We start from the raw sequence: 27,827 nt of genomic DNA on the forward strand, positions 1-27,827 counted from the left end.
AAAACTGAGAAACAGAAAAATGCAGTCAATGAAGTCACTTGTAGATGAGCGCATTGCACAATTAATCAGTGTCAGAGCCAAGAATAAAACCAGGGTGAATTGTTCTGCTCTGAACTATACCTTTTCCTCTTCCAGAAGTGCAGACATCTGATCAGAAGAAAAGATCACATATCACAGAATCATCAGGATGGTGCTGAAGATGAACAAACTGAAATGTCCTAAAGTTTTTAAGAATTTCATAGGCTGTCTTTTAAGTATGATGTTAGAGATGCCAACCAAATATTACTCTTCTCAGGGGTGGGTCATTTCAATTTCATTTTCAGAAATTTCCGGTTGATACTTATCACCACAAATGATAGCTATAAAGAAAGGCTACTTGAAATGCATGTCAGTCCTTGTCTTTAATAAATTCAGTTTATGGTGAAGCCGCAAGACAAAATATGTCTATCCCCAGGGGGTATAAACAACTCAGTGCAGGTTCTAAGAATCTCAGTTTTGTATCCAAACAGGTGAAATGTTTTTACCACTGAACTTCAGGCCATCCTCACTTATCTGAATTTCTTAATTTCAGACAGAAATTAAGCAAGGATGTAATGCATACTCTATTTACTTATATTATTTATATATTTCAGAGCTAAATTTTTTAGAAATGCAAACACTATCTTTGTTTGTGAGACAGGGTCTCACTCTGTTGTCGACTGCACTGGAGTGCAATGGTTCCATCACGGCTCACTGAAGCCTCAACCTCCCAGGCTCCAGTGATCCTCCCACCTCAGCCTCTCAAGTAGTGAGACTATAGGCTTGTGCTAACATGCTTAGCTAATTTTTTTAAAACAAATTTGTAGAGACTGGGTCTCACTATGTTGCCCAGTCTGATCTCGAACTCCTGGGGCCAAGCAATCCTCCTGCCTTGGTCTCCCAAATTGCGGGGATTACAGGCGCAAGCCATCATGCCCAGCTGACACTATCTTTTAACCATAAGCTATTTTAAAAAAAGAGCAGTAGAGGGTACAGTTTGTTCAAAGAAGAAAATTTTACTCCTTGAAAAGTTGAAGAGTATAAATGCTGTGAGATTGTAACCCACACTTTCTAAATTCAGCTTAATCACATCAAAGTAGCTTCCAAATCTATGAGTTTGCTGTTAAATGTTAATTACATTTTAAATTCATAAATGTATAAATTAACCTTGTTAAAATTACTTCTGAAATCCCATTGTTTAACAGTTCATTCAATAATATGCTTTTGTTACAAAAGTTTAAAAATTCAAATCAGATCACTGAAGGTGATTCTTCCAATTTCCTAATTATTAAAATTTCTGACTTCAGTCATCTAACAAAACATAGTGAATACCAGCCAACACGTTGGTGATTAAGATAGACCAATTATTTTGCAGCTTACATTCTATTGGGTGAAACAAACAATAAAAAATAATAATCGAGAAAAATACAGCAGAAATAGGCGATAGCTAGGGTGTACTATGTGATTTAGATAGGAGTGTCACAATTTTAAATCAAGCAGAAAGCACACCCATTCCCCCCATTCTAAGGCAGAGGAGTCCAGTAAACTTCAGTTTTTACAAAATTAAACTATAATTTATGACTCTCAGGTATCAATATTTCTATTTGATATGTTAATTAGGTAACAAATTATTCTCAATGAAAGACAGAAATTCTCCATGAGAATTCTGGTTTTCAGCTTTCTAAATTCTCCTAAAGAAGTTTCAGGAGAAACTTCCTCTGACCAAGTTAAGAAAGAAGAGTCATATTTAATCGAAGTATCTATCTACTGCTTTGTTAATAAGTTTCTTAACCAAGAATAAATTTCAAATTATATGGAGAATCACTGGAACCCAGGAGGCAGAGGGTACAGTGAGTCACGATTGTGCCACTGCACTCCAGCCTGGGCAACAGAGCAAGACTCTGTCTCAAAAAAAAAAAAAAAAAATATATATATATATATATATATATATTTCTATGTATAGAAACCCTTCTTTGGCATCTATGAAGATGCTCATATTTTCTACCTTATCTAAATCAATGTAGCTAATTATCAATATAGCTAATTAACTTAATTAGCTATATTAATTAATAGTAAACTATCCTTGCATTCTTAGAATAATCTCCACTTGGGTATGTGGCTTGATTCTTTTATTAAACTTTCCTAATAATATTTGCATCCATAAGTGAGATGAAATCACAAGTTATTTGTTCTTTATTGGATTTAGGTGTCTTTGTTATAGTAACATTTAAAAACACACAAAAGATTTCCTTCTTTATCTAGGTCCTAGGAAAAATTTCAAGTGCATTTAAATTATTTTAGGATGCAGTTCTGAAGTTCTTCAGGGTTAGTGATGTATGTGTTAGTGGTGGTAGAGGTGGCTGTCTTTGACAACTTCATTTTTTTATGGAAACTAATCTGTTTATGTTTTCTGTATCTTTTTGAAATAGCCATAGGCTATTTTTTTCTTTAATCATTTTGTTTGGTGAATGGCATGGAATTGGACAGAGCTCTTTTAATTATTACTTCCCTCCTCCCTTTGTTTCTATTATTTATACTTCTGTTTAACTGGCTTATCTAGTTTTACCTATTTTTGTACCAAAAAAATCAGTATTTATTTACTATTTTTCCTTATTTCATTAACTAACCAATTCCTTTTTTCAAAAGAAAAATGTTTAACACATTTTCATTATTTTTTTTTTGCAATTGGTTGAAAAAATGTAAAGTGAGGAAATAGAAATAAGTTTATCAAAAACTCTAGTAAGAGTTTGGCTGTTAAGAGTAGAGAAATGGGTATATTCCTAGAGGGAAACAATAGGTTTAGTGATTTTTTTTTCTAAGAAGCAGTATGGCAACCTATTTGTTGATGACACTTATTTAGGGCAGAGGGAAGAAATTCACGGTACAGGAGAGAAAGGGTTTAATCACGGGAGCAAGGTCCTTGAGTGGGCAAGAGTGTATGGCAACAACTGCACAGAGGGAATTGTTGTGAGGCTGATTGCTCATCCTCTGTAACAGCAGGCAAAAGGCATTAACTATGGAAACGTGTATTTGGTCATTATTGATGGCCCACTTGGGATATGTGGTTACAGACCAAGAATGAGTCCAGTCAGTGGAGTTGTTTTCCTTGGTAACATTTTATAGCTTGACTACACTCAAGCTATATGGAATGGGCGGTGGAAGAGATTTGAGCTTAACCCTGGTTGGATGTCTGTCAGGTAAGTAAAAGGGCACACGCATGAAATTCTGCATCTTTCATAGGGTTCATGAATACATTATGGTATATGAACTTAATGCAACAGAGCATTCAAGAACACTGTAATACAGGGCAGCATGGAGCAGGGAAACAGATTTTTTTTGTAATGCTTTTCAGAATTTGATACGTATACCTAACTTGAACACAATAGTTGAAGCGTTGCCAGACAGGTTGGTAGGGGCTTTCTCATCTCCTTGTACTAGTAATTTCTCGGCCTTTAGAGATGGAACAGCATCCACCTCTGATTTTTGTTAGGAGGCATATCAGAATCTCTCAGGAATCCAAGTGTAGTGTTCTTTTTTCTTTATTTAAGTTTACGAAATACATGCTTATAGAAAATTAAAACATTATAGAAATATGTAAAGCCAGCCATGAAAGTTCTTCCATAATTCTGCTTCCTAACAAAGCTACTGTTAGTAATGTGGTGCTACTTATATTTTAGAGCATCAAGTTGTTCACAAAAATGCTTGCACAACTTTTTTACCCAAAAGTTTAGAAATCTTGCCCTAATAATCCAGACATTCCTCACTCTCTTAATGAATACTTAGAAACAAATTGCATAAAGGTACCATCTATTAAACCAGTCCCTTATTGACAGGGCATTTGGGCTAGTTTTAAGTATTAAAGAACAAAGGTGCAATGAATTTGCTTGTGTACACTTGTCAGATTATACCCATTAGGCAGTTTCCTAGAAATGAATTTAGTAAGCCAAAAGGTTCAAACAGTTTCAGTAAATCCCGGAAAACTACATTCCTAAAGGCTGTGACAATTATACTCCCACCTATGGCATGCAAGATGGGTAACGTAATTGGAAGTGCTCGTTCGAAATCATGGTGCAATTTTTTAATTTGGAAAATTTTAAAAATTGACTGTTCTTATAACTGTGTTTTCTAATTATAGAAGGTGAAGTCTGACAAATCTTTCTGACTAATGGGGAATCAGGATCCCAGGGCAGGATTTAGAAAACTTGTATTTACCAAAAAAAGGCATCAGTATTAGAAACTTTAAAACTTCTCTTTAAAATCTAGACAAGATTGCAGCCCTTGCTACAGTTTTAAATAGCTGCACTGGTATCTCCAGTTATTTTCCCCAAGTTTCAATACCAGTATTGGTATCCTACTAGTTGAGGAATAAAATCCATACTTATATGAGCTTTCCCCAGAACAAGCCAGCTTTACTCCCCATTATTCGACAGTAGCAGAACATTCTTTGTCCCAGAACACACCGCACACTTTCTTGTGCCTGGTTTCATCACTTTATGCCTCATCTCTTTGCCTTCTTTGTCCTCCTTCACTTCAAGGTTATCTCCAATGCCACTTACTCTATGAAGTCTTCCACAATCCTTCCTGAGAAAAATACCCCTTCTGTTCCCCCAGCATTTCACCTGAACCTCTGTTACAGAATTTCTATACTAAGCTACCAAACTGGAAGTCTTAGAGGATAGACACATCTTACTTGTCTATTTCCTGAACAGTATCTAGTGCAGAACTTTGTAGAACATACACTCAAAAACTGTTTTTGGAATAAACATACATAAATTAAGACTTCAAATCTTTTAATCTCAAATTATTAGTCACAGATATTAGTTTTTAAAGGATTAAAAAAAATTACTGCTCCTTCAAATGTCCTAATAATCGGTTTCATACATTTTTTTAAAAAAGGGGGGTTTCTAATAAGACTGTCAAAATATTACATCTAGAATAGTTATGCTCAATAAGCCTGCATTTACTTGATTATCTGCATCTTCCTAGTATCGCAAATTATTTTAGAAATAAAAACACAGGGGTAGGGGACAGGGGACAGTTTATTGTAAAATATGAAGCAGCAATGATTGAAGCAAGTGAATTTCTCCTTTATATTCCCAGCCAGAGCACAAAATGACTGGATATCCTCATCAACGCCAAGTTTTTTTTTTTTTAATTAAAAAAAAAAAAGAGAGAGAAAAAATTCCACATTCATTAAAATCTCTTTCTCTTGATAATTTCTGGTTTCCAGCTGACTGGATGAGTTTCTTCTGTCTAAAAATAGAAAAGTGAGTTAAAATAAAGTATTATTAGTTTGCTTCATGTCTAATAGGCTTCCTTTCTAACAAAAATAAGGTATCTACTCTAACATTATTCATTGGCATTATACACTTAGTTCTTTGACAATTTTAGGAAGAGTTGATAAACTTCTGGCATTATCCAAGTCTAACAACAGATGGATGGATTCATTAGGTTTAGTTTGTAGTTTTCCATCTAAAATAACATTTCTACTTGGATATTCTACTAACACCAAAGCTTATGATTCTCGAATTAATTTACATAGCAATCTATTTATTTGCTGTTATTCTTGGTGCAACATTTCCCAGCAACTATAACAAAGAAAGTTGGGATAAAATTACAGCCATCCATGGATTCACTGGCATCAGTGAAACAATACAGAAATCTATAAATGGACACTATTCAAGAAGACAAATATCTTAAATAGTATAAAGATTATTTTTCCTTCTGATAATTAAATGAGAATACGCTGCCAAATTGGTATAGCTGTTTTACTTAACGAATGTGAAACAGAGAACTTACGGCTGTGTCATCCTCTCTGTATACTTTAATGGTTTTATCAGCTTCAGCTGTTAGTAATCGACTTTCAGACTGATCAAAAGCACAAGCAAATATTCCTGATTCACTGTCCAAAGACCCAGGTTGCACAGCTGCGTGAACTCTCTGAAAATTGTAGCCAGTTCTCCAGTCCCAAAGATGCATGGTGCCATTGTCAGCTTAAAGGGAAAAATCTAGTTACACCTGGTATCCCCTCAGCAGTACAGCTTGACAAACATTTATTAAGCATCATTAGCCCAGGCATGGGAATACTACGGTTATAAACATACATAAGACACAGGCACTCCACCTTCTCTTAATATTGGTTTGTCTACTTTAATTTGTGCTGGGTTCAGAACTTACACATCTTAAAAAGCACCTCAAAATCTGACATCCAATTCCAGAATAATAAACAAAATTTTAAGCAATTCCCAGCATAAATCCCTGAAATTCATTAGATGGGAACTCAAAGAGGACTAAGCTATGAAATATACTACAGGTATTATGAATATGCATGAACACACATAATAACATGCAAATATGCCCTAACCAGGCAAGTGCTGCTATAATACTTAAGTGTGACAGCTTAGAAGCATTACAAATGTTTATTCATCATTAAAAGAAAAAATAACAGACTAAACATATTTATTATAAAAATCTTATTTTACCTCCAGATACAAGTACTCCATCAGAATTTACTGTCAATGTGTTAATAATAGCATTATGACCGGAAAGATTTTGAATGAAACTTCCATCAGGGAATTTCCACTGTTTTATGTTATCTGGAGAACCAGATGCAAATGTGTAACTGAAATAACATTAAAAAGAATTAATGACAAAGTAAACCAAGTTAAATAAAATTGTGGATTTTAAAAAGCTTATTTCAGTTATATTTTGCATTGTGTACTCAATGATTTATATATTCAGCAAAACAGTCATATCAAAATGTAAAAATATTAAGACATTTGTTCAAGGTTAAATCAGACCCTCACATTTTTAACAGTATATTTTAAGTCCTAGATTAATGTTTTGTTCTCTTTTCATTTCCTTAATGCTCTGCACTAAGCCAGAGCAATAAATGTGCAGAAGCCCTATTTCACATGAAGGGCAATGTGTTATGCAACTCTTTTGGAGGGAGGGAGAGCAAGACAGGAACAGGAAGAAAGGGAGAAAAGGAATAGAGGGCAAGAGGAAGAGAGAACAGGAGGGAGGAGAGGAGAAATGGGAGTGAGAAAGATAAGCAAAGGAAGGAAGAAGAGAGGGGGAAAAGGGTATGGAGAGTAGAAGACAGAGAAGAGGAAAGGAAGGAGAGGAAGAATACGAATATAACCAGAAAAGTGTCAGAGTGATCTGATACAACAAACAATAGTTGTGATATTATGCTCCACCTTTTTAAATACTCTGACTATAATGTTCACAGTTGTTATTTCTCTTTCTACATATATTAACTTCCTCCTTAAGAATTAAACTATTCAATGAATGTCTCAGTGTCCAATATCATTTATGTCCAAAACATTAAGCCCGGCCACTAATATCTTTTATTTTGACATGCAGCATTTAATCATGATTTACATTGTCTTATTTGACATTATTTATTTGTTATCAAGCAGAAGGCTTTCCTCATGTTTTATAGGGCATGAAGCAAAATAATGCATGAGGAAAATAAAAGAAACACACGTTCCTATGCAGCACAGGCCTAGAAATGACAGCAGCTAAATGACTGCCAAAAGTAGTGCTAACACCACTAGCATTTCAGCATTACATTAAGAACTGAAGAAAAACAAGAAGCTAATTAGGAAAATACACTTACTGTCTTGGATGTAAAACCACAGCCCTAACTGATTTTTTGTGATTTGTTAATGTCACTCTTGTTTTTCCAGCCACCAGATCCCATAATCGAATTGTAGTATCATGGCTTCCTGTAATGCAAACACATATATCCCTCAAAACACAGACCAGGAAAAATAATGCAAAAGTTAAATAAAATACAAAGCATTCTTCCAAAATACATATGTTCTAAATGAAAGTTGTATCACATGCAAATTAGTCTTGGCTAATTTCTTCATAGTTCCAAATTTTTAGGTTGATTTTAATGCTTTAAAAAAATGCAATACAACAACTGATTCACTGTCAATTGAACAGCTAAAACACATGCAAATAAGAAATAAATATATGATTGTATACCTACCCTAGTGAAAAGGAAAAAATTTACATGATTTTTTTAAGTTAATAAAATACATCAAGCAAGGGAATTATTTTCTAGTATTAAAGATCCATTGTTACTAACTTTATTTAGAGCAAAGTAAGATTCACATCAGCTCTAAAGGTTACTAGTCTCAAGGTATTTTGTCTTCTAACTTCAATTTCCTAGAAAAATAATTTTGACACTATAAAATAATACCTAATTGTTCACAACACAGTATTCCAGTCAGACATTACAGGATACTATGTATGGCATACTCTATGATATGTAAAAAGCATGAGGTAAAAACAGTGGAATGAAATTTCATTTGAATACATTTCAATTGTCCGTGATTAAAATATGACACAGAAACACTGTGAACACAATACAGAGCAAGAGTCCTCATGAATATTAAAAGTATATGTATAATAACATGGATTCTGACATGAATATTCTGTAAACTTGGAAAGTATCGATCATACCTGTAATAATTTGTGGTTCTGCAGCCTGACATCTCACTGTAGCAACTGCATTTGTATGTCCAGATAATGTGTGTACACTGGCTTTAGTTCTCACATCCCAAATCTATAAAAACACAATAGACATATTAGGAAAGAGAATAGGTATTCATTATCTCAAGAAGATAACTGGATCAATTCAAGGATGAAAATTTACTACACAACTAGTGCCTGAATATAATAAAGAAAATGCTTAAGTGAAAGATAATGATTTATAAACTGGAGGACGAATATAAATAGGAGACAACTTGCAAGAATTCTAAAAAGCTAAAAGATCAGGGTACTGAAAGTCTAAGAATGGGTATGATGAGATTACTTTTTAAGACTATTGAATGAAAGAACTAATGGACAATAGTTGTTACAGAATGGAACGTGAGAATATCACATTTCAGGGGCAGGGCACTAATAAAACTAACATGGTGAGGCCATAGAACTGAAGACTAAGGTGGAAAAAAATGCAAGTTGAGAAACTTAGGGACTAGGATATTGATGACTCAAGACAACTATCTTTAATTCTCTATCAATCAATTGAAGACTCTGAAACCAAACGTGCACCCTAGAAGATGCAATATATTTACAGATAAATACACAACTCCATCCCGTTTACCCGTGCAGTTGAATCTCGACTACAGGTTACCAACACATCGATTGTTGGGTGCAAATCCAAACCATACACTGCACTTAAATGTCCATGATAATGCCGTATAACCTAAAGACAAAGCAGGAAAGTTAAAACTTCTAGAATTAGAAAGATAAACAGTAGTTCATAATGTTTTAAATCCTTAACTCCAAGCTTACCTTATTGTATTCGAGATCCCAGCACTTCACTTGTTTGTCTTCTCCACAAGAGAACAGGTATGGGCTCCTTGTGCTTACTATCACGCCCCGCACGGTACTAATATGCCCAGTCAATGACAGTTTTAATTTGCCACTAGCCAAGTCCCAGATCTGCAATAAAAGAATATTTATTTTTGTCTTTCACTGGTTACTGCAAAACAAAATTTTAGAATCCTGATTATTAAAATTGAGCTTTCAAAGAGAAAAGGAAAAAGATAACAAATATGTAAAAATAAAAAATTTTGCAAAATGACTCCCCTCCAAATAAAAGCAAGAAAAAAACTAGCATGCTCAAGCTGGAAAAATATTTGCAATTAGATGACAAAAGGTTAACCTTCTTGTTATATATATAAATGATATCTTTGATAATAACAGTAATAAAAGTATGGTATTAAATTAATACCATACTTAAATTAATGGCAACAACTTAAAGAAACCCTAAAAGCAGCAAACACAGATATGAAAAAGTTCAAACTCATTAGAAATTTTTACAAAGTTTTTAAAAAAGATTAAGTATCCATTTTTGCTTACCATATTAGATATTTGTAAAGGAATGTACAACCAATGTGCTGAAAAGGATCCTCTCATACACTGCAAGTATCGATTCACCCATTTGGAAAGTAATTTGTACTTTGGGTATCAGCTTCAAAAATATTTGACCCATTTATTCCATTTATGGAACTCTACCATAACAAAATAATTTAAAATACAGAAAAAGTCTTATATACAAAACTTAACAGTATTACTTGTAATGGTGAAAATCAGACTAAAAACTCTATTGTCCAACAATAGGAAAACAGATTATAGACTATCTAAATGATATAACATTATGCAACCACTTTAAAAGATGGTAAATTTTTCATAGGAATATGCCCTTGATACAATGTTAAGTGAAAAAAGCAAGATATAAAATTACATACTAAGAATGATTTTTAAAAGATACACACACAGGAAAAGAGCTTAGAAGTAAAGGTATTGATGCTTATAGAAATAAATACTAAAATGAAACTTATCCAAATATCTAACAATGGTAGGATTATATACAGGTCTATGTACTTTCATAATTCTCTATATTTTCCACATTTTCTATGAATGTGCATGCTCTTAATTTTGTAACCAGTTGGAGAGAACAATGTAAGTATAAAGGAATTAGTGGTAGGTATTCAGCAGGTAAAGAAAAAGTGGTTTAAATACCACTTTTCAAACATATTTATTTAGAACACTCACTAGTATAAATGATAAATTTTACTCCTTATTCAGGTCTAAAATAACAGAGGAACTGCAATAGCAATTCCTGCCACAGGAAATAATAACTGATTAAACTTACATGACAAACACAAAATCATGTTTATTTTTTCTTCCTTCCTTATTACCTTTATAGTTCTGTCAGCAGATCCAGTAACAAACCACTGATTTCCAGGTTCCACAGCAATACATCGAACCCAGCCAAGATGCCCACTGATAACCTGTATAAAACAAAGTAGAATGGGCAGGTTAACATAGAAGTTAAAATGTATTTAAGTTTAACTGCAGCCCGAGTTTGAATTGCCCTCCCATCTTCAAATCATAAATTTAAGAGATAATGACTATTATATTTTACAATAATATGAAATTTATCTTCAGTGAGTTAATAGATAACACAAATTGTGGCTCATTTATATAATGCATACTACTCAGTAATAAAAAGGAATACATTATTAATACTTGCAACAACTTCAATGACTCACAAAGGTATTAAGCTGTGTGAAGGAAGCCAGTCTCAAGAAGTACGTATTGTGTGATTCCATTTATATGACATAGTCAAAAAGACACAGCTAAACCAACCCAAGTGTCCATTATGAGGTGAACGGATAAATAAAATGTGGTACATACACACAATGGAATACTATTCAGCCATAAAAAAGAATGAAATTCTGTTATTTGCAACAACATTGATGGAACTGGAAGATACTATGTTAAGTGAAATAAGCCAGGCACAGAAAAACAAATATTGCATGCTCTCTCTCACATATGGGAGCTAAAAACTAAATGATCTTGAGAGTTGAATAATGGCTACCAGAGGTTGGGAAGAATAATGGGGAGGCAGAAGATAAAGAAGGGGTGGATCATGGGTACAAAAATACAGATAGATAAAGGGAGTAAGATTTAGTGTTTGGTAGCACTAGTTTGGTTAGCTAGTTTGGTAGCACTAGTTTGGCTAGTTAGCTTGGTAGCACAATAGGGTGACTATAGTTAAGAGTAATTTATTGTATATTTCAAAATAACTAGAAGAGTAAAATTGGAATGTTCCTAATACAAAGAAATAATATCCCAATTACCGTGGAGATAAATATCCCAATTACCATGATTTGATCATTACACACTGTATGTTTTTCTTTGTTTTTTGTTTTGAGATAGGGTGTCACTGTTGCCCAGGCTGGAGTGCAGTGGCGTGATCTTGGCTTTTTTAAAAGTATTAAAAGGCTCTTACTGTACAATCATTTGAAAAATAAAATTTTTAAAGTACATATTATGTGTAGCTGTACATTTCCTACTATGTACATTTTCTTTTTTAAAATTTTCTGTTTTTAACTTTTGTGGGTACACTGCAACCTCTGCCTCCTGAGCCCAAGTGATCCTCCCACTTCAGCCTCTGGAGTAGCTGGGACTACAGGTGTGCGCCACTACACATAGCCAATTTTTGTCTTTTTTTGTAGAGATGGGGTTTTGCTGTGTTGCCCAGGCTGGTACTGAACTCCTAGGCTCAGGAGATGCGCTTGCCTAGGCCTCCCAAAGCACTGGGATTATAGGCATGAGCCACCATGCCTGGCCTACACACTGTATGCTTCTATCAAATTTGATATGTAGCCCATAAATATGCACATCTATTATGTTAGCCATAAAAATTAAAAATAAATTAGAACTGAAATTATTGAAAAACAAAATAAGACAACTATAGTGATAGAAAACAGATCAGTGATTGTCAGAGGTGAAGGAAAGTGTGAATAGCACAAGGGTGTTTTTTGAGCTGATGTAACATCTATATCCTAATTGTGGTAGTGGTTACCCAAATCAATACATCTATTACAATTCATTAGACCTGTATGTCAAACAAAAAGGCTCTTACTGTACAATCATTTGAAAAATAAAATTTTTAAAATACATATTACGTGTAGCTGTGCATTTCCTACTATGTACATTTTCTTTTTTAAAATTTCCTGTTTTTAATTTTTGTGGGTACACAGTAGAAATACATTTATGGGGTACATGAGATATTTTGGTACAGGCAAGCAATGCAAAATTGGAACACTTCACGAATCTGTGTTATCTTTGTGTAAGGGCCATGCTCATCTTCTCTGTACCATTCCAATTTTAGTATATGTGCTGCTGAAGTTAGCATGCATGTCCATTTTCTTTTAGATGATACACTCTGAATCATTTTCATTTATTGTAGTTGAAAGAATAACTGGTAGGCCCAAAGAAATTTCTTTATATGGTGTTTTCCCCCTTCACCTTCAAACTAAATACTCTGAACACTTTTTCTAAATTTATTTAGTCTGCCATCCATATTTAGTAGCTTTATCTTGACATTTCATACTATTTTATATAAAATACAAGTATAACTTTTACTTAAAGAAGTCGCCTTCCCAAGAGATCTTTTAAGATACTCTCTAAGACTCTTCTCAATCCACCTCAGATCGCTCTACCAGCTTTTCATATTCACTCTTTTTCCTCCTTATTCTATTCTTCAGTGCTTGTCAACTAGAAAGCAATCATGGTTCACATAATAAAATAAATGCAGAGTCACTCACCCTGTAGAGTTTCCACGGTGGGTGCCACTGGGGTTTTGGCATTGTAGGGGCTTTTTTAGCCATCAGTGCAGAGTTCTTGGTATTGCCAGTCTCCATGACAATCTAGACATAGAAGAGACATTATTATTATTAAAGACATCATACCTAAGGCTTCATGGTATCAATTCAGAAATGGAAATGGAAAGAGGGAACTTACAAAAGAATTTTTCCATAAATGAAGAAATAAAATTTTCTGTATGTTAATTTAAAAAAGCAATTATAAAATCACAGAGAGGCAAAACATTAGACTTAAGAGCAAACATCACTGTGTATGGGTTCAAAATCCAGCTTGGCCAATTACTAGCTGTTTGACATTAGGTAACAATTATGTAACCTCTATGTGGCTCACCTGTAAAATGGGAAGAATAGTGCCTATTTCATAGGGTTACTACAAAGATTTAAAAAGTAGTAAATGCTCCATGTAAGCTCCCAATATTAAAGTCATTTTAAGTGTATTAATGCCATTGCCTTTCATTGTTATATTTTAACATTATTGGTTTAATATAGCAAAGACAGTTCCTTCTATTTATCTTCTAATACAGTATTTAAATACTATTTTAACAGGTATACTGCCTGATATACCATCTATTGTAAGCAGTCATCTAGTCATCCAAAAAATAAATAAGCCCATAAAGTTCCTGCCCTCAAGAAGCTTAAATTATACCCTGATAAGGAGGGTAGAGAGCCTGGACAGAAGATGTGCTCTGAATGGAATAAAGGAGGAAATGAGATGTGGCGGTTACACATTCATTCACTTCATAAAGTCAAATCAATTGCATGATGAGCTGAGAAGCAAAGCCAGCACTTATTTCAAGTGGCAGCATATTTTATTATGCTGCAGATAAATCAATAAAATAACTGTAGAAAATAATTCAACAACTATTTCTACCATACTAATACCAGTTGCCATTTACTTACAAACAGATAAACTTATTTCTAAATGCTCATTTATAAGACTAGTTGTATAGCCCATGAATAGTACAACACTAACAGCACTTAACATAACTGTACACACCAACTTAAAATTTAATTAAAAAAAAGACTTTCATATTTAATACATACTAACACAAGTTTCAGAAAAACTATCCTTGCATTTTTAATAGTGGGCAATAAATACCAACATCACATTATCTTCATCAAAATATATATTGACGAATGTACAAGTAGACAAATAACAGAATTAAATTCCAAAAAACACGTTAATTTACTACCAACTTGAGTTTTAGGGCTATGAAATATGAATGACTAGCTCAGGCTGCTATTTATCTTAATAATTCCAAAGAAGAGGGAAATAAGGCAATATGTTCCAGAAGTTAGAAACCTGCTATTTGACGCAGAAAAACTTACTGAATTCATCGCTGTAGGCTGTGGACGGTCAGAAGCCCCAGGATGTCGGTATTCACTTCCACTAGGTGCAGTACGATTTGCATCAGCCCTGAGGCAAAAGAAATAATATATTCAAAGTAATTAATGCCTCCAGTCATGTATTCTGCAAAACTAACCCTTTAAATTGTTACTAAGTCCTGATAAAGGAAAATGTCATATAATAGTTATAAAGAAATTTTAAAAAGAAAAAATGTGAACGGTGAAATATGCTTTTAAGATCTTTGTAATTATAATATTTCATACTTGGTCTGCGAAGGTAATGCCACCGCTAAGGACTGTGCAGCTGATTCACTTGGCATTCTCTGGATCTTAGTATCTGCTGTCAAAGCAACCCCTATTAAAATGAAAAATCAACTTCTTTTAGTAGCTGTGTATTATTCATTTACATGCACTTAAAATAAAATGATGAAGGAAAACATACACCAAATGTTTATTATCTCCGGGCAGTGATATTATACAAATTTTGATTAAGTTTTGCTCATCTTTGTTTTTAATTTCTACAGTAAATACTGCTTAATAACATGTAACTCAAATTTGATTTGATCACAGCCCACATGGTATTAAAGCAGCCCAGAATAGTAAAGTTAATTTCCATTATATTTGGGTATTAGTTTCAAGTCAGTATTAAGCAGCTCCTCAAATACTAACAGAATGTTTCCAAGAGTGGATGTAACTTACTGAAACTAGAAACACCCAATTTCCCTGTACTTTCTTTACATACTAAGCCTTTTGTCCTCTACCCTGTTATACTGGCCCCTCCATCTGTGGACCAATGCCTTAATACAGACAGAGGACATGTTTCTCAGATACTGCTTCTAACATTTCCATCATTTTTATAAGCTTAGTGGTATTTACATGTCTGCCTAAACCACCAGATAATAAATAACTAGGCCTGCAACAGTTTTACTGTCTTTGAATTCCTAGTACATTGTCTGAAAAATTATATGTACTTAAGAATGTTTGCTGAATGAAGGCATATGAGTATTCATTATCACCTACAAAGCTATGCATGGATGCTTGGTTATTGAGCTTATCTTGCATTTTATAGGCAACAAGAATCTCATTATTGGCTTGTTAGTGAAAATGTGACATTTTTAAGACATTTTCAATATATAACGGCTCACTAACCAGGTCCTGGTGGGTATGGATGTGTACCTGCCACAAAGTATTCAACTTCTTGTCCTGGAAAAAAGACAAAAAAAATCAACAGTAGTGAATTTATCTTATACAAAAGTTGTCATCTCTTTAAATGTATCAAGTAATATTAAATTTTCAACTGGATCTATCACATTTTCTCAACTAAAGGTCAAGCCTCAGAAATAAGGGAAGTTGATCACTTTTGCTTTGATCTCTGTAAACCATGTCCTTGACCATTAGCCATATAGCAATGGTATACAAAAAAGCCCTCCTATCAAGTGACAATCCACTCTGGTATTTCTTCCAAGCAAATGGTTTCCTGTGGAATCTTGAATTCTCTTTACTTACTAAGATTTCAGTATTTAATTTCCTTTCTGAATTACAGACAAGATAGATGGTATCCCCACAGGTTAAGAATATTCTCCAATTTTTTCCTTTAATCTCTACTGTGACCTTCTCCACAGTCTAAGAATCTCTGCCATCATTATACTACCATTTTTATTTCCTATAAGAAAAAAGTCATCAACCAATGTCTCAGTATTTCCATGAGGATCAAAACTTCCATTATAATACTGGTATGGCCATTAAATACTGTATGACCACAATAAGTCCTGCCAGGAGGGGCAAAAATAACACATTTTATTTTTCTGTTTTTAAAATTCACATATAAGTCTGACACTTCTGATAATACCATACTCACCTTGATTGGCAGGGTACTGTTTATGAACATATGAATCCGTTGCATTCTGAGGACCCTTCTCTTTAAGATTTTCTTTTGAAGTAGGCATATGCAACACAGGACCATACTCATTACGAAGCTTGATTGCCATTTTTCGTTTGTGACTATTTAGAAATTATAAACATAAGAACGTATCCATAAATACTTTAAAACAAACACTTAGCTTAAGTTTGCCCATTCATGTAGAAAAAGTTTCTAGTACGATTTTAAGTAGTATTTAAAAGAATCAAAAATTTCCAAGTGCATTTCCCCACCATATCTGTTCTTTGGCTTACATTCGACCACACAGCATTCATTAAACCTAAGTAATATTTTAGTTTGTTACCTAATAGAAAACCTTTTATGATAAATTGTCAAGGGTCTGATTGAAAGATATACAGAAACTAAAATACTCTTTAAGAAACCTCAAAGTCAATATACTTTCCTTCAAAATATAAATATAGTAAAAACTCTATAGCAATCTTTACTAGATGTATCCAAACAGGTTAGTTAGAACTAATCAAAGTACTTAATTGGTTCAATATTTTAAAAAGAAACGCACTTATATTACTTTTAAAAATAGTCTACTTTATAAATTAAATATAAATGCTTGTTTGAGGAGTTAAGTAGATTTTAAAAGGGTAAAGGACAAAGAAGGAACACTGCACATAATGCAATCCCAGACTGGAGCTGGATATGTAGAACCAAAAATATGCCACCACTCAAAAATCTTCATCATACTAACGAGAAAAGATGGGAGTAGAGGTACTGGCCAGGTACAATTTCAGCTCAGCAAGGCTCTGAGAGCAGCGGGAAGCTGAAAGCACATACAAAGTGATTGATTATAAAATAAAATACCTAAAAGGGACTCTCTTAATTACTGGGTATTTGTAAAATGCAATTAATTAATGGAACTTTTACTGTAAAAGGCCAAAAAAAAAAAAGTTAAATCAGCTTAAATTATGCCAAAACACCACTCATTATTGAATAATTAGCCCATGAGTAGCTTATCTTTAAAGGTCTCCCTCTCCCTGCTCTCTTCCCCCAGTATTAGAATGTTAAGTATTTTAGCAATTGAAAAAAAAAACTACACCAACCTCTCTTCATCTAAAGGCACAGGTTTTCCATTATCAGCTACAAACATGTCATGGGTCCTCTTCAATGACCTGAACACAAGGGTGTGTACAGAATGTTTCTGTACCTCCTAAAAAAAAAAAAGAATGTAATTACACACCTATCTACAAATTACACAAATCATAACCTAATGTCAGATTGATTATACACTTCACATGTTTAAATATGTAAAAAGCTTTACACCACTCACCATAGCTACTTGTTGCAAGCTACAGGAGTCAAGTTCAGAAAAGAGGAGGAAGCTCCTCTTTGGCTAGAACCTCAGGTATAATAGCAACTGAGTGATGCCGGAGTTTAATTTATTCAATAAATATTTACTGAGCTCCTACTGTGTGTCTGGCAGGTATTGTGCTAGAATCTCACAATAGAATGATAAAAAGGTGGTCATGGTCCCTGTGCTCAAGAGGAAACAGACAAATAAAAAGAAAAATAATTCCACATTTTGGTAAGTGCTATGAAGGCAACAAGCAAGGCGCTGAGTCAGGGAACGAAATACTAAGTATAATTGTGAAAGATTTCACTAAGGTGATATTTAAGCAGAAAGGGAGTTAGCCTTGCACAAAACAGAGGTAAGAACGAACCAGGCTGATGGAAATGTCATGTAAAAAAAAAGTTCAGTTAACTGAAATAATACAAGGAGCACAGTACAGCTGTGTATGGTGGATGAGATGGTGCTTTGTAGTTGCAAGGGTAGACAAGGTCCAGATTAGGTAAGGTCTTTTAGACTATTACAACAGCCTATATTTTGTTCTAGCAACATAGGGTCAGTAAAGGGTTTTAAACAAGAAAGGTATGAACAACTTACGTTTTAAACAGAACAACTTATAGAACAAAATGGAAGCAAGGAAACCAACCAACGGGGAGCTAATGCACCAGTCCAGGTGAAAGATGATGTTGGTCTCAATTAAGGTAGACTGCAGTGGATGTGAAGAAGAGTGAATGGAATCAATAAACATGTGGGGTAAGATGGACAAGACCAGCTAACAGCGTGGATGTTCACGCCAGGGAAAGATGTAAAGAATGGCAAGTTTTTCTGGGGGTAGAGGTGAAATAAGAGACGACCTGAACGCAAGATAGAGAAGACTACCAATCTTTTAGGGCACAGAATCACTGACACTGCCCCGAGGGCGGCGAGTACCAGTGGTCGAACACCAACAGAGGCCCCGCCTCCAAGGACAGTTTCCAGCTCCCAAGAGTCAAACGAGGACTGGACGAATTATCTCAGGCTTCGCGCCCGGGCTGAACCTCCAACTCGGGTTCTCATCCGGCTTCTACCCCTTCCCCGAAAACCCGAAGAAGAGACCACCCGGCCTTGGCCAAATAGCTCCCCTCGTAGCCTCTTTTCTCTCCGGACTCCAGGTACTCTCAATCCCCCACGCCCACTGCCAAAAAAACAGTCCAGAGACAAACGACTCTTGAGAGCCCCAGTGTCACTTTACCTCGACCATGATGCTACCGTGTATCCCACCTCCGGCAGGGAAGAAACCCTAATCACTAACGCAGTACCCGCCGCCACAGCTGTGCTGCACCTTCCGGAATTGGGTGCCCAGGCGGCGGATGTGATGTAAGCTCTGCGCACGCGCGCTAGTCTCCCCCGGCCATCTAGGATGAGGAGGCGGGTCTCCCTCCTCGGGACCGCCTCTAGGGCGGAGTCTAGAGGCTGAAAGCGGGAGAACCCTGGAAGCGCCTGGGTGGAGGCTTTCACTTGTCCCTCTGAAGAAATCTTAGAATTATGTTTTCTGCCTTACCTGGGGTCCTGGTTGTTCGTGCTGTATTCCCCGGAAGCTTAACGCTTTTTATTCAGAGAACCTAAGCGTCTAGAGAGCAAACTCCCGTGGGCTCCATCTAAGGCACTTCCACTGCCTTGATTTCTTTGGAGGTCGCCTGCGTGCTTTGTGTCTCCTGGTTCTAATCCTGGCGAGAAGCACTTGGACACTGTTGTAGGCTTAACACCTGAAAACAATTTCGCTTAAACAGTTCAGTAAACGAGTGAATGTTGAAGAATAGCTGTTTTAATTTGGAAAATTTTGACATGTAGATATAACAAAACTCCATATTTATTTTCTGCGAATAGTTTTTTCATTATTATTATTTCTCAAAACTGCATAGCTCTTGGCCATTTCCTAGTTGCCTGCTGATTATCGTGGTTTCAACAATGCCAGGGTACAGCTTTTCAAAGCTGGTAGAAGAGAGACACAATTGGAGACTTTAGCCATTTTTATTTATACATATCCTTGTGCCAAGTATTGGTATTTTTGCTTTCTACCCTGGTAAAATCTGCGGTTTGTGATCAACCCTACTCAATTTTTTTTCTATGTTAAAAAAAAATGGATGGATTTGGGCATTTGCAAACTTAAACAGACAAACATTTTACTGGCCCTGTTTCAGTTTCACTGATCCTGTCCTGAAGGCATACTGCATACACTTTGAGAGGGGGAAAAAATGTAGCAAAAGAATAGCAATATAAATCAACCTCACGTGGAAATTCATTAAAAACATTAAGGTCATTGTTTTTTGTTTGTTTGAGACGGAGTTCACTCCTGGCGCCCAGGCTGGAGTGCCATGGCGTGATCTTGGCTCACTGCAACCTCAGCCTCCCAAGTTCAAGCAATTCTCCTGCCTCAGCCTCTAGAGTAGCTGGGATTACAGGCACCCGCCACCATGCCTGGCTAATTTTTGTATTTTTAGTAGAGACGGGGGTTTCACCATGTTGGCCAGGCTGGTCTTGAACTCCTGACCTCAGGTGACCGCCCGCCTCGGCCTCCCAAAGTGCTGGGATTACCGGCATGAGCCACCGTGCCCTGCCTTAAGGTCATGTTTTTACTTGAAGATACAGCATCTCTAAATTTAACTGTGAGTTTGGCCTAAGAATTGATTTTCTGTAAAGGTGGCAGGTGATGGTATTTCCTTGCGAGAAAATACCATAATTATAAAATATATACTTGATGAACTAAATAATATATTCACCTTTTAATAACTATAGAAAATAACATGATTTGAAATGACAATAAAACCATAGAAACCTAAGCAAGACTAATATCTATGGCAATATATTAATTGTCTAGTTGGACCTATTAACTTTTTACATATTTAATCATCCTGGAGACATTAATTTAATTTCTCAAGAACAACATGGTAATGATTGAGGTAAATTGCCTCGAATTTGCTCCTTTTAAAACACTGTCGTGAATTTATAGAATTATGTCATCCACTTGAAAGTTTACAATATTTTAGATAAATATAGAACTCAAGTGACCCTATTATTGAGTTCAGGGATTCATGAATTATGTATATTGTAGGAAAATTTTGTATTTATATGGGAATATGTTTTATTTTCTGGAGAAAGGATCTACAGGTTTCATCGGATTCCTGAAGGGCTCCAGGATACACACATGGCCTGGCTGACACCCCAAGCTGCCTTATTTGAACAGCAGGTGTCACTACTGCTCTTCATACTGACCCTCAGGGCTGTCCGTAAGCAGACACGGCAAGCAACTTATTAATATAAATATTAGTATTATGTCTGTGTAAAACCAAGAATACAAGTTTTAAGGAAAGCCCTCCTTTAGGCAAGATTTTTAAAACTCACCAATACAGAAATTCTTTCTATTCTCCTTCAAATATTGTCCTTTGCTCTTGAACAGTAATAGGTCATACGAGTATAGATTTGCGTGCCATTTTCATCAGCTTTTTATGATATTTTTATAGGAAGTGTTTTCTGATTCTTATAAAATAATAAATATTACTATTATTTTCCTGTTTCAACTTAGAGGGTTAAATATACAAGCTTTCAAAAACACTATATGCAATGTTCTTTAGAGTTGTGTAGCTCAGTTGTCCATCCCTTAAATTTCATATTTGAAATTGTTCATTAATTCAAAAGAAAGTAATCATGGGAATTATCACTGTTTATTTGAATTTCTGAGGTCAAAACCTGTGAAAAATGATACTTGGACATTTCTTCCAAAAGTTTGGTCTTTAATTGTTTAGCACAATGCTATGAATTTGCCTAAATACTAAGGTAGTGTTAGCAGATACTTTCTTGTAGCATAGTTGAAACAGAAGCTTCTGGGACTATAAGGAACAGCGAAGGGGCTGTTCTTTGTGTTAATGCCTGGAAAGACTTTGGGAATAATTAGATTGCACTATCAGTTATAAACTGTCAGTTATAAATATCTTAGCAATGTGTGTGTGTGTGTGTGTGTGTGTGTGTGTATGTGACAGAGAGAGAGAGAGAGAGTCCTCGGGTCTTACTTATCACAATTTCACCATCCTCTACTACTTGAAGCCCCATCTCATGTGTATTAGTTTGCTAGGGCTGATGTAACAAAGTACCACAAACTGGATGGCTTAGATAACAAATATTTATTGTCTCACAGTTCTAGAGGCAAGAGGTTTGAAATAAAGCTGTTGGCAAAGTTGGTTCCTTCTGAGGGCTGTGAGAGAGAATGTGTTCTATGCCTCTCCCCTAACTTCTGGTAGTTCTCTGGCAGTCTTTGACGTTTCTTGGCTTCTGCTGCATCACTCTCATGTCTGCCTTCATCTTCACATTTCATTCTCGCTGTGCATATGCCTATGCCAAATTTCCCCTTCTTAAAGAACATCAATCATATTGAATTAAAGGCCCACCCTACTCCAGTATGGCTTCATCTTAACTAATTCCATCCAAAAATACCCTATTTCCAAATAAGGTCACATTCTTAGGTACTGGGGGTTAGGAATTCAAAATGCGAATTTGGGGGGACACGATTCAACCCACAACACCATATCACAAAATAAGTGACAATATTGAACATAATCATGACTTTTGTTGTTTACCTTTACAAATAAGAATTTGTACCTACAAATATTTACAGTCATTTACAAATGTTTTTATTTTACAGAAATATTTTTGGTGTTTATACTGCCACAGAAGAAATAACAATGTCTTGGTTCCAGCTTTCTTAGCTGAATGTTTAGTTGTAATATTTGTTTAAATATCTGTATTTCCCAGTAGACTTATGGGGTGAATATGGCGTGATGTTTACTATCACACAGTCAGAATCTAATTGACTTGCAACTGGTAAGTTTTCAATATTTATTGAATGAATGAATAAGTAAGCTATTATATTGTACACTTAAATATGGGTGTAGGTGGCTTTGAGAGCTTAATTTTTTTTGAGACGGAGTCTAGCTCTGTTGTCCAGGTTGAAGTGCAGTGGCACCATCTCGGCTCACTGCAACTGCTGCCTCCTGGATTCAAATGATTCTCCTGCCTCAGCCTCCAGAGTAGCTGGGAATACAGGTGTGCAGTAGCACGCCTGGCTAATTGCTTGTATTTTTAGTAGAGATGGGGTTTTACCATGTTGGCCAGGCTAGTCTCATACTCCCAACCTTAGGTGATCCACCTATCTCAGCCTCTCAAAGTGCTGGGATTACAGGTGTGAACCACTGCGCCCAGCTGAGACTTTAATTTTGATTTGGAGTTGCAGCTACTGAATATGTAGGAAAGATTGTGTGTGTGTGTGTGTGTGTGTGTGTGATGTGCTCACCCCGAAAAGTTGCTATTTCAGCAACCATTAATTTAATCACAGTCTTTCTGTGTATGTAATGCAGATAATTGCTTATAAAAGGACAATTCAGTTCTGTATTTCTGATCATTGTAAATTTTATGACAATGAAAAATATTTTCCATTACATTTAAGTAAGTTAATTCTAAATTTTATTTAGTTTCTATAAAACTTAGCAACTTAGTTACAAAATGCAATTTATCTGTAGAAATATTTTCAACAGTCAGTTTAGTTAGCAGAAATACCTCTTGACATGATTAAGAAGAGTAAGGCATTTGATTGAATATTTTACTATTATTATTAATTCATATTTATAGATCCCATTATATTTATATTACATAATGCTATTTAGGCACTTTAGGCTTTCTTTTAGAAATATGCTACCAAAAGCCAGTATCATGTTCACAGAGAAACATTAAAAATATTCTTATTAGTCACAATACAAGGATGTCCACCATCACCACTATTATCCACGTTTATTTTTTATGAAAGTACTAGTCATTCAATTGGACAAAAACATTAAATTGTGTAAAATAGGAAATAGGGATGCAAAGTTATCTTTATTTGCAAATGGTATGACTTTATACTTAAAAAAACAATTGAAAAAACAATTGAAAACAATATGAAAATTCACTAAGCTGAGTATAAAAATGTTATTAAAAATCAATAGTTTTCCTTTATGCAGTTAAAAATATAGCAAGGAAAGGGATTGTTATTTAAAATAGCAATAAATTTTAAAATGTGCAAGACCTAAAAGAAAAAAAAAATTAAGAAACGTGAAAACCTGAATCAGGGACCTCCCTCCTCCCTGTGCATGTGGCCCCACTGCTGCTGCTTCGGGAGGGACTGCAAAAGCTCTCAGGGATGCTGGTCTGGCAGTCAGAGAGGTCTCTGAGCTGACAGGATTTCCTGAAATGCTGTGAAAACTTTGCATCCTGAAATCCATGCTGGAATCCTGGCTCATAATATCCCAAAAGGTAATGCTGACACGGTTAGGCCTGATTGTTGCCTGTAATCTCTATCCCTTCCTGAAGACAGTGGCTTCTCCAGGTGTAACGGTTGAGAGGCTGTTGAGCAAATTGATACTGGCAGAGTAACTTACTGAGAGATGCCACCAAAAACCACAATCCAGTGACAGTGGTGTGTCAGAGGACTATGAGGCAGTGTCCACAGAGAGGCAGGGCTCCAAGAGTAAGGACACCTTCTTGGAGACTAGATGCCAGTTAGTCTTGAAGGCATTCATTCACATTCACTTATATGGCACAATATGATGAAGCAATTTCAGATTACCTCAGGAAATAGTACAGTAAAGGATTATCTCAGATGCCCTTGCAGTATAGAATGATTCCTCATCAGACTCCTGTGCAGCTATACACACTGAAGCCTAAGCTTCCCATCACAGTTCTAAATGGAGCCCCTGGATTTATAAAATTGTGTGATGCTTTGAATGCCTGGCAGCTGGTGAAGGAACTCAAAGAGGCCCTAGACATTCTAGCTGCTGCCTTTTTCAAACATGTCAGCCCAGCAGATGCTGCTGTTGAAATTCCACTCAGTGAAAATGAGGCCAAAGTCTGCATATATCATAAGCAAAGTCAAAAGACAAATGAAAAATTGGGAAATATATGCAATGTGTATGTTAGCCACAGGGCTAATTTCCTTAATATGAAAAGAGCTCTCACGAATCAACAGAAAAAATGAGCAACTCAAAAGACAAGGCACAGGGACAGGCAGTTTACAGAAAGACCACTCACATTGTGGCTGTTATGTAAATTGAAAAGATTCTCAGTGTGCTCATGATGAAAGAAATTTTAATCACAATAAGATAACATATTTCACCTAACAGGTTGGCAAAAAGTTTTAAAATTTGACAAGAACCAGTGATGGCAAGGATGAGGGACAACCTAAATATTGATGAGAGTATAAATGGTGGCAATCATTTTCATAGGCAGTTTAGCAATAAGCTGACAATTTTTTTCAAGACAGGATCTTTCTCTGTTGCCCAGGCTGGACTGCAGTGGACAACCTCCTGGGGTCAGGCAGATCCTCCTACCTCAGCCTCCCAAATAGCTGGAACTACAGGTGTGCACTATGATGCCTGGCTAATTTTTTTGTAGAGACAGGTGTCTCACTATGTTGCCTAGGCTGCTTTCAAACTCTGAGCTCAGGCACCTTTCCTGTCTTGGTCTCCCAAAGTTCTGGGATTACAAGTGTGAGCCACCACTCCTGGCCCCAAAATTGTTTGCATACTTTATGTTACAATGGATTTACTTTCTAAAAATGTCCTTGGTATGTATGTATGTGTGTTTGTGTGTGTGTGTGAGAATGTGTGTGTCTGTATGTCTGTATGAATGTATGCATGTGTTATATATAATCTTCATAGAAGGATGCAAAGATATACATACACAGGTGTTCATTTTGCTAAAGTAGGAACACCACATCAATACAAGAGAACAAACAGCTTTGTGCATAACAGGAAGAAACTGTCCATCATAGTAGGTAAGGTTATAGAGTCAGAATGCCATGATTCAACTCCTTCTCTGCAAGTTACCTGCAGCATCATCTTGGGCAACTTTCTTCTTTTTGTACCTCAATTCTCCCATCTGTAAAATGGGAATAATAGTACTGCTCTACCTCATAGAGTTATTGTAAAAATCAAGTGTAACGTACTAGTAACAGTGACTGGCACAGAATTACTTGATCCATAAGCATTAGTTATATGATAATAATTATCCCCTTTGTTCTAAAAGGGGAGAAAGCTGCATAAATGTAACCTAGAAGTCAGAGGTCAACACGGGCAGCTTCTGTTTTCATCCTAATCTAAACCTAAAGTGGGCCTCAATTCTCCCCACAAGGAAACCTAGTACACAAAATATTAGTTAGCATATATATTAGTCTGTTCTCACACTACTAATAAATACATACCAACAGTGGGTAATTTATAAAGGGAAGAAGTTTAATTGACTCACAGTTCTGCAGAGCTGGGAAGGCCTCAGGAAACTTACAATCATGGCAGAAGGGGAAGCAAACATGTCCTTCTTCACATGATGGCAGGAAGGAGAAGTGTGGAACGAAACAGGGAAATCCCCTTATAAAACCATTCAATCTCATGAGAACTCACTCAGTATCATAAGAACAATATGAGGGTAACCGCACCCATGATTCAATTACCTCCCAACAGGTCCCTCCCACAACACATGAGGATTATAGGAACTAGAATTCAAGGTGAGATTTGGGTGGGGACACAGCCAAACCATATCAGCACAGTAGATTGAAACATTGAGCAAATAACAAAGGATTGAAGGGAGATCCTGGACCCAATAGCATACTTTGTCCATCCTCATTCAACCTGCCTCTTTTTCTTAGTTTGTCATTACCTCTTTATTATGTGGAGAGGATAGAGATTTTTCTGCCCACCTCTCCCTCTTCCCTAACATTTTATCCATGTTTCTAGAAGCCAGCCTTTCTGGCTTTCTTTGATTTATATCTAGATTCCATATTTTTTTCAAGTACATGTTTGTGTTTTTTTAATATATATATGGATATATATACATGTATATATATCTTTTGCCCATTTTTATCTATAGGGCTCATGCTTTCTCATCAAACTGTAACTCTTCATAAAAATTTTATTAAACCTTTGTCTAATCCTGTGCACATTTTACAGAAAATATTGTTAATCTAATTCAAGAAATACTTATTAGTTATTAAATTGTGAAAGATTTTTGAAATTTTTGAAATGCATGTTACTGACATGCACCAACATAAAAGTTCCCATTTTCCCTAGAGTTTCACTGCTAATACTATCAGACTGGCTGTCTTATTTTTAAGCATAAATTCCATGTTGGAAAGAGAAGCTTTATATTCAAATAATGTAATCAATCACTAAAAGTTTTCATATATTAAGTATATGGGCTGGGTGTGGTGGCTCACAGCTGTAATTCCAGCACTTTGGGAGGCCAAGGCTGGCGGATCACTTGAGCCCAGGAGTTCAAGACCAGCCTGGGCAACATGGTGAAACCCTATCTCTACAAAAAAAATATACACACACATATATATATATATATATATATAGAGAGAGAGAGAGAGACAGGGTCTTGCTTTGTCACCAAGGCTGGTGTATAGTGGTGCAATCTCAGCTCATTGCAACCTCAACCTCCCAGGCCCAAGCAATCCTCCCACCTCTCAGGCTCCCAAGTAGCTGGAGTGGCTGAGACTACAGGTGTGTGCCACCATGCCCAGATAATTTTTTCATTTTTTGTATAGATAGGGTTTCACCAAGTTGCCCAACGTGGTCTCGAACTCCTGGGCTCAAGTGATCCTTGGCCTCCCAAAGTGCTGGAATTACAGCTGTGAGCCACTGTGCCCAGCCCATATGCTTAATATATGAAAACTTTTAGTGATTGATTACATTATTTGAATATAAAGCTTCTCTTTCTAACATCCAATTTATGCTTCAAAATAAGACAGCCAGTCTGATTCCTAAAATTTTGATCTTAATTTTCTCAACAAATGCCAAAAATCATCTCAGTCAAAGTTAACGAAAGATAAAATGAGTACTATAGAAAGTACATCAGGTGTCTCACAGATTGGGCTGTGAAGAATCAAATTATTATGTTTGGAAGTTTTGGTTACTTCTGTTGATGCAGTTGGTAGCCTTTCCCTCTAAAATGCTGCCATGGATATAACATCAGGCCAATTGACCCA

General features: G+C 35.7%; 1 protein-coding gene and 1 non-coding gene across 2 annotated transcripts; both read right to left on the minus strand.

The window, feature by feature from the left end:
- Nucleotides 1-2,822: 2,822 nt before the first annotated feature.
- PLRG1 (pleiotropic regulator 1) lies at nt 2,823-19,124 on the minus strand. Its single transcript, XM_032148519.2, has 15 exons — nt 19,014-19,124; nt 17,538-17,644; nt 16,423-16,565; nt 15,714-15,767; nt 14,829-14,919; nt 14,547-14,634; nt 13,161-13,262; nt 10,743-10,835; nt 9,331-9,480; nt 9,140-9,241; nt 8,497-8,599; nt 7,643-7,751; nt 6,501-6,640; nt 5,818-6,011; nt 2,823-5,271 (listed from the first exon to the last, which is right to left on the minus strand). The coding sequence occupies exons 1-15, from the start codon at nt 19,020-19,022 to the stop codon at nt 5,212-5,214; spliced, it is 1,545 nt and encodes a 514-aa protein (XP_032004410.1). The 5' UTR covers nt 19,023-19,124; the 3' UTR covers nt 2,823-5,211.
- LOC116466146 (U6 spliceosomal RNA) lies at nt 12,644-12,748 on the minus strand. The gene has a single exon (XR_004247398.1). It is a non-coding gene; the product is annotated as a U6 spliceosomal RNA (small nuclear RNA).
- Nucleotides 19,125-27,827: the final 8,703 nt, after the last annotated feature.

Source organism: Hylobates moloch, unplaced genomic scaffold, assembly GCF_009828535.3.
Source record: "Hylobates moloch isolate HMO894 unplaced genomic scaffold, HMol_V3 SCAFFOLD_3, whole genome shotgun sequence".
Taxonomy (NCBI): domain Eukaryota; kingdom Metazoa; phylum Chordata; class Mammalia; order Primates; family Hylobatidae; genus Hylobates; species Hylobates moloch.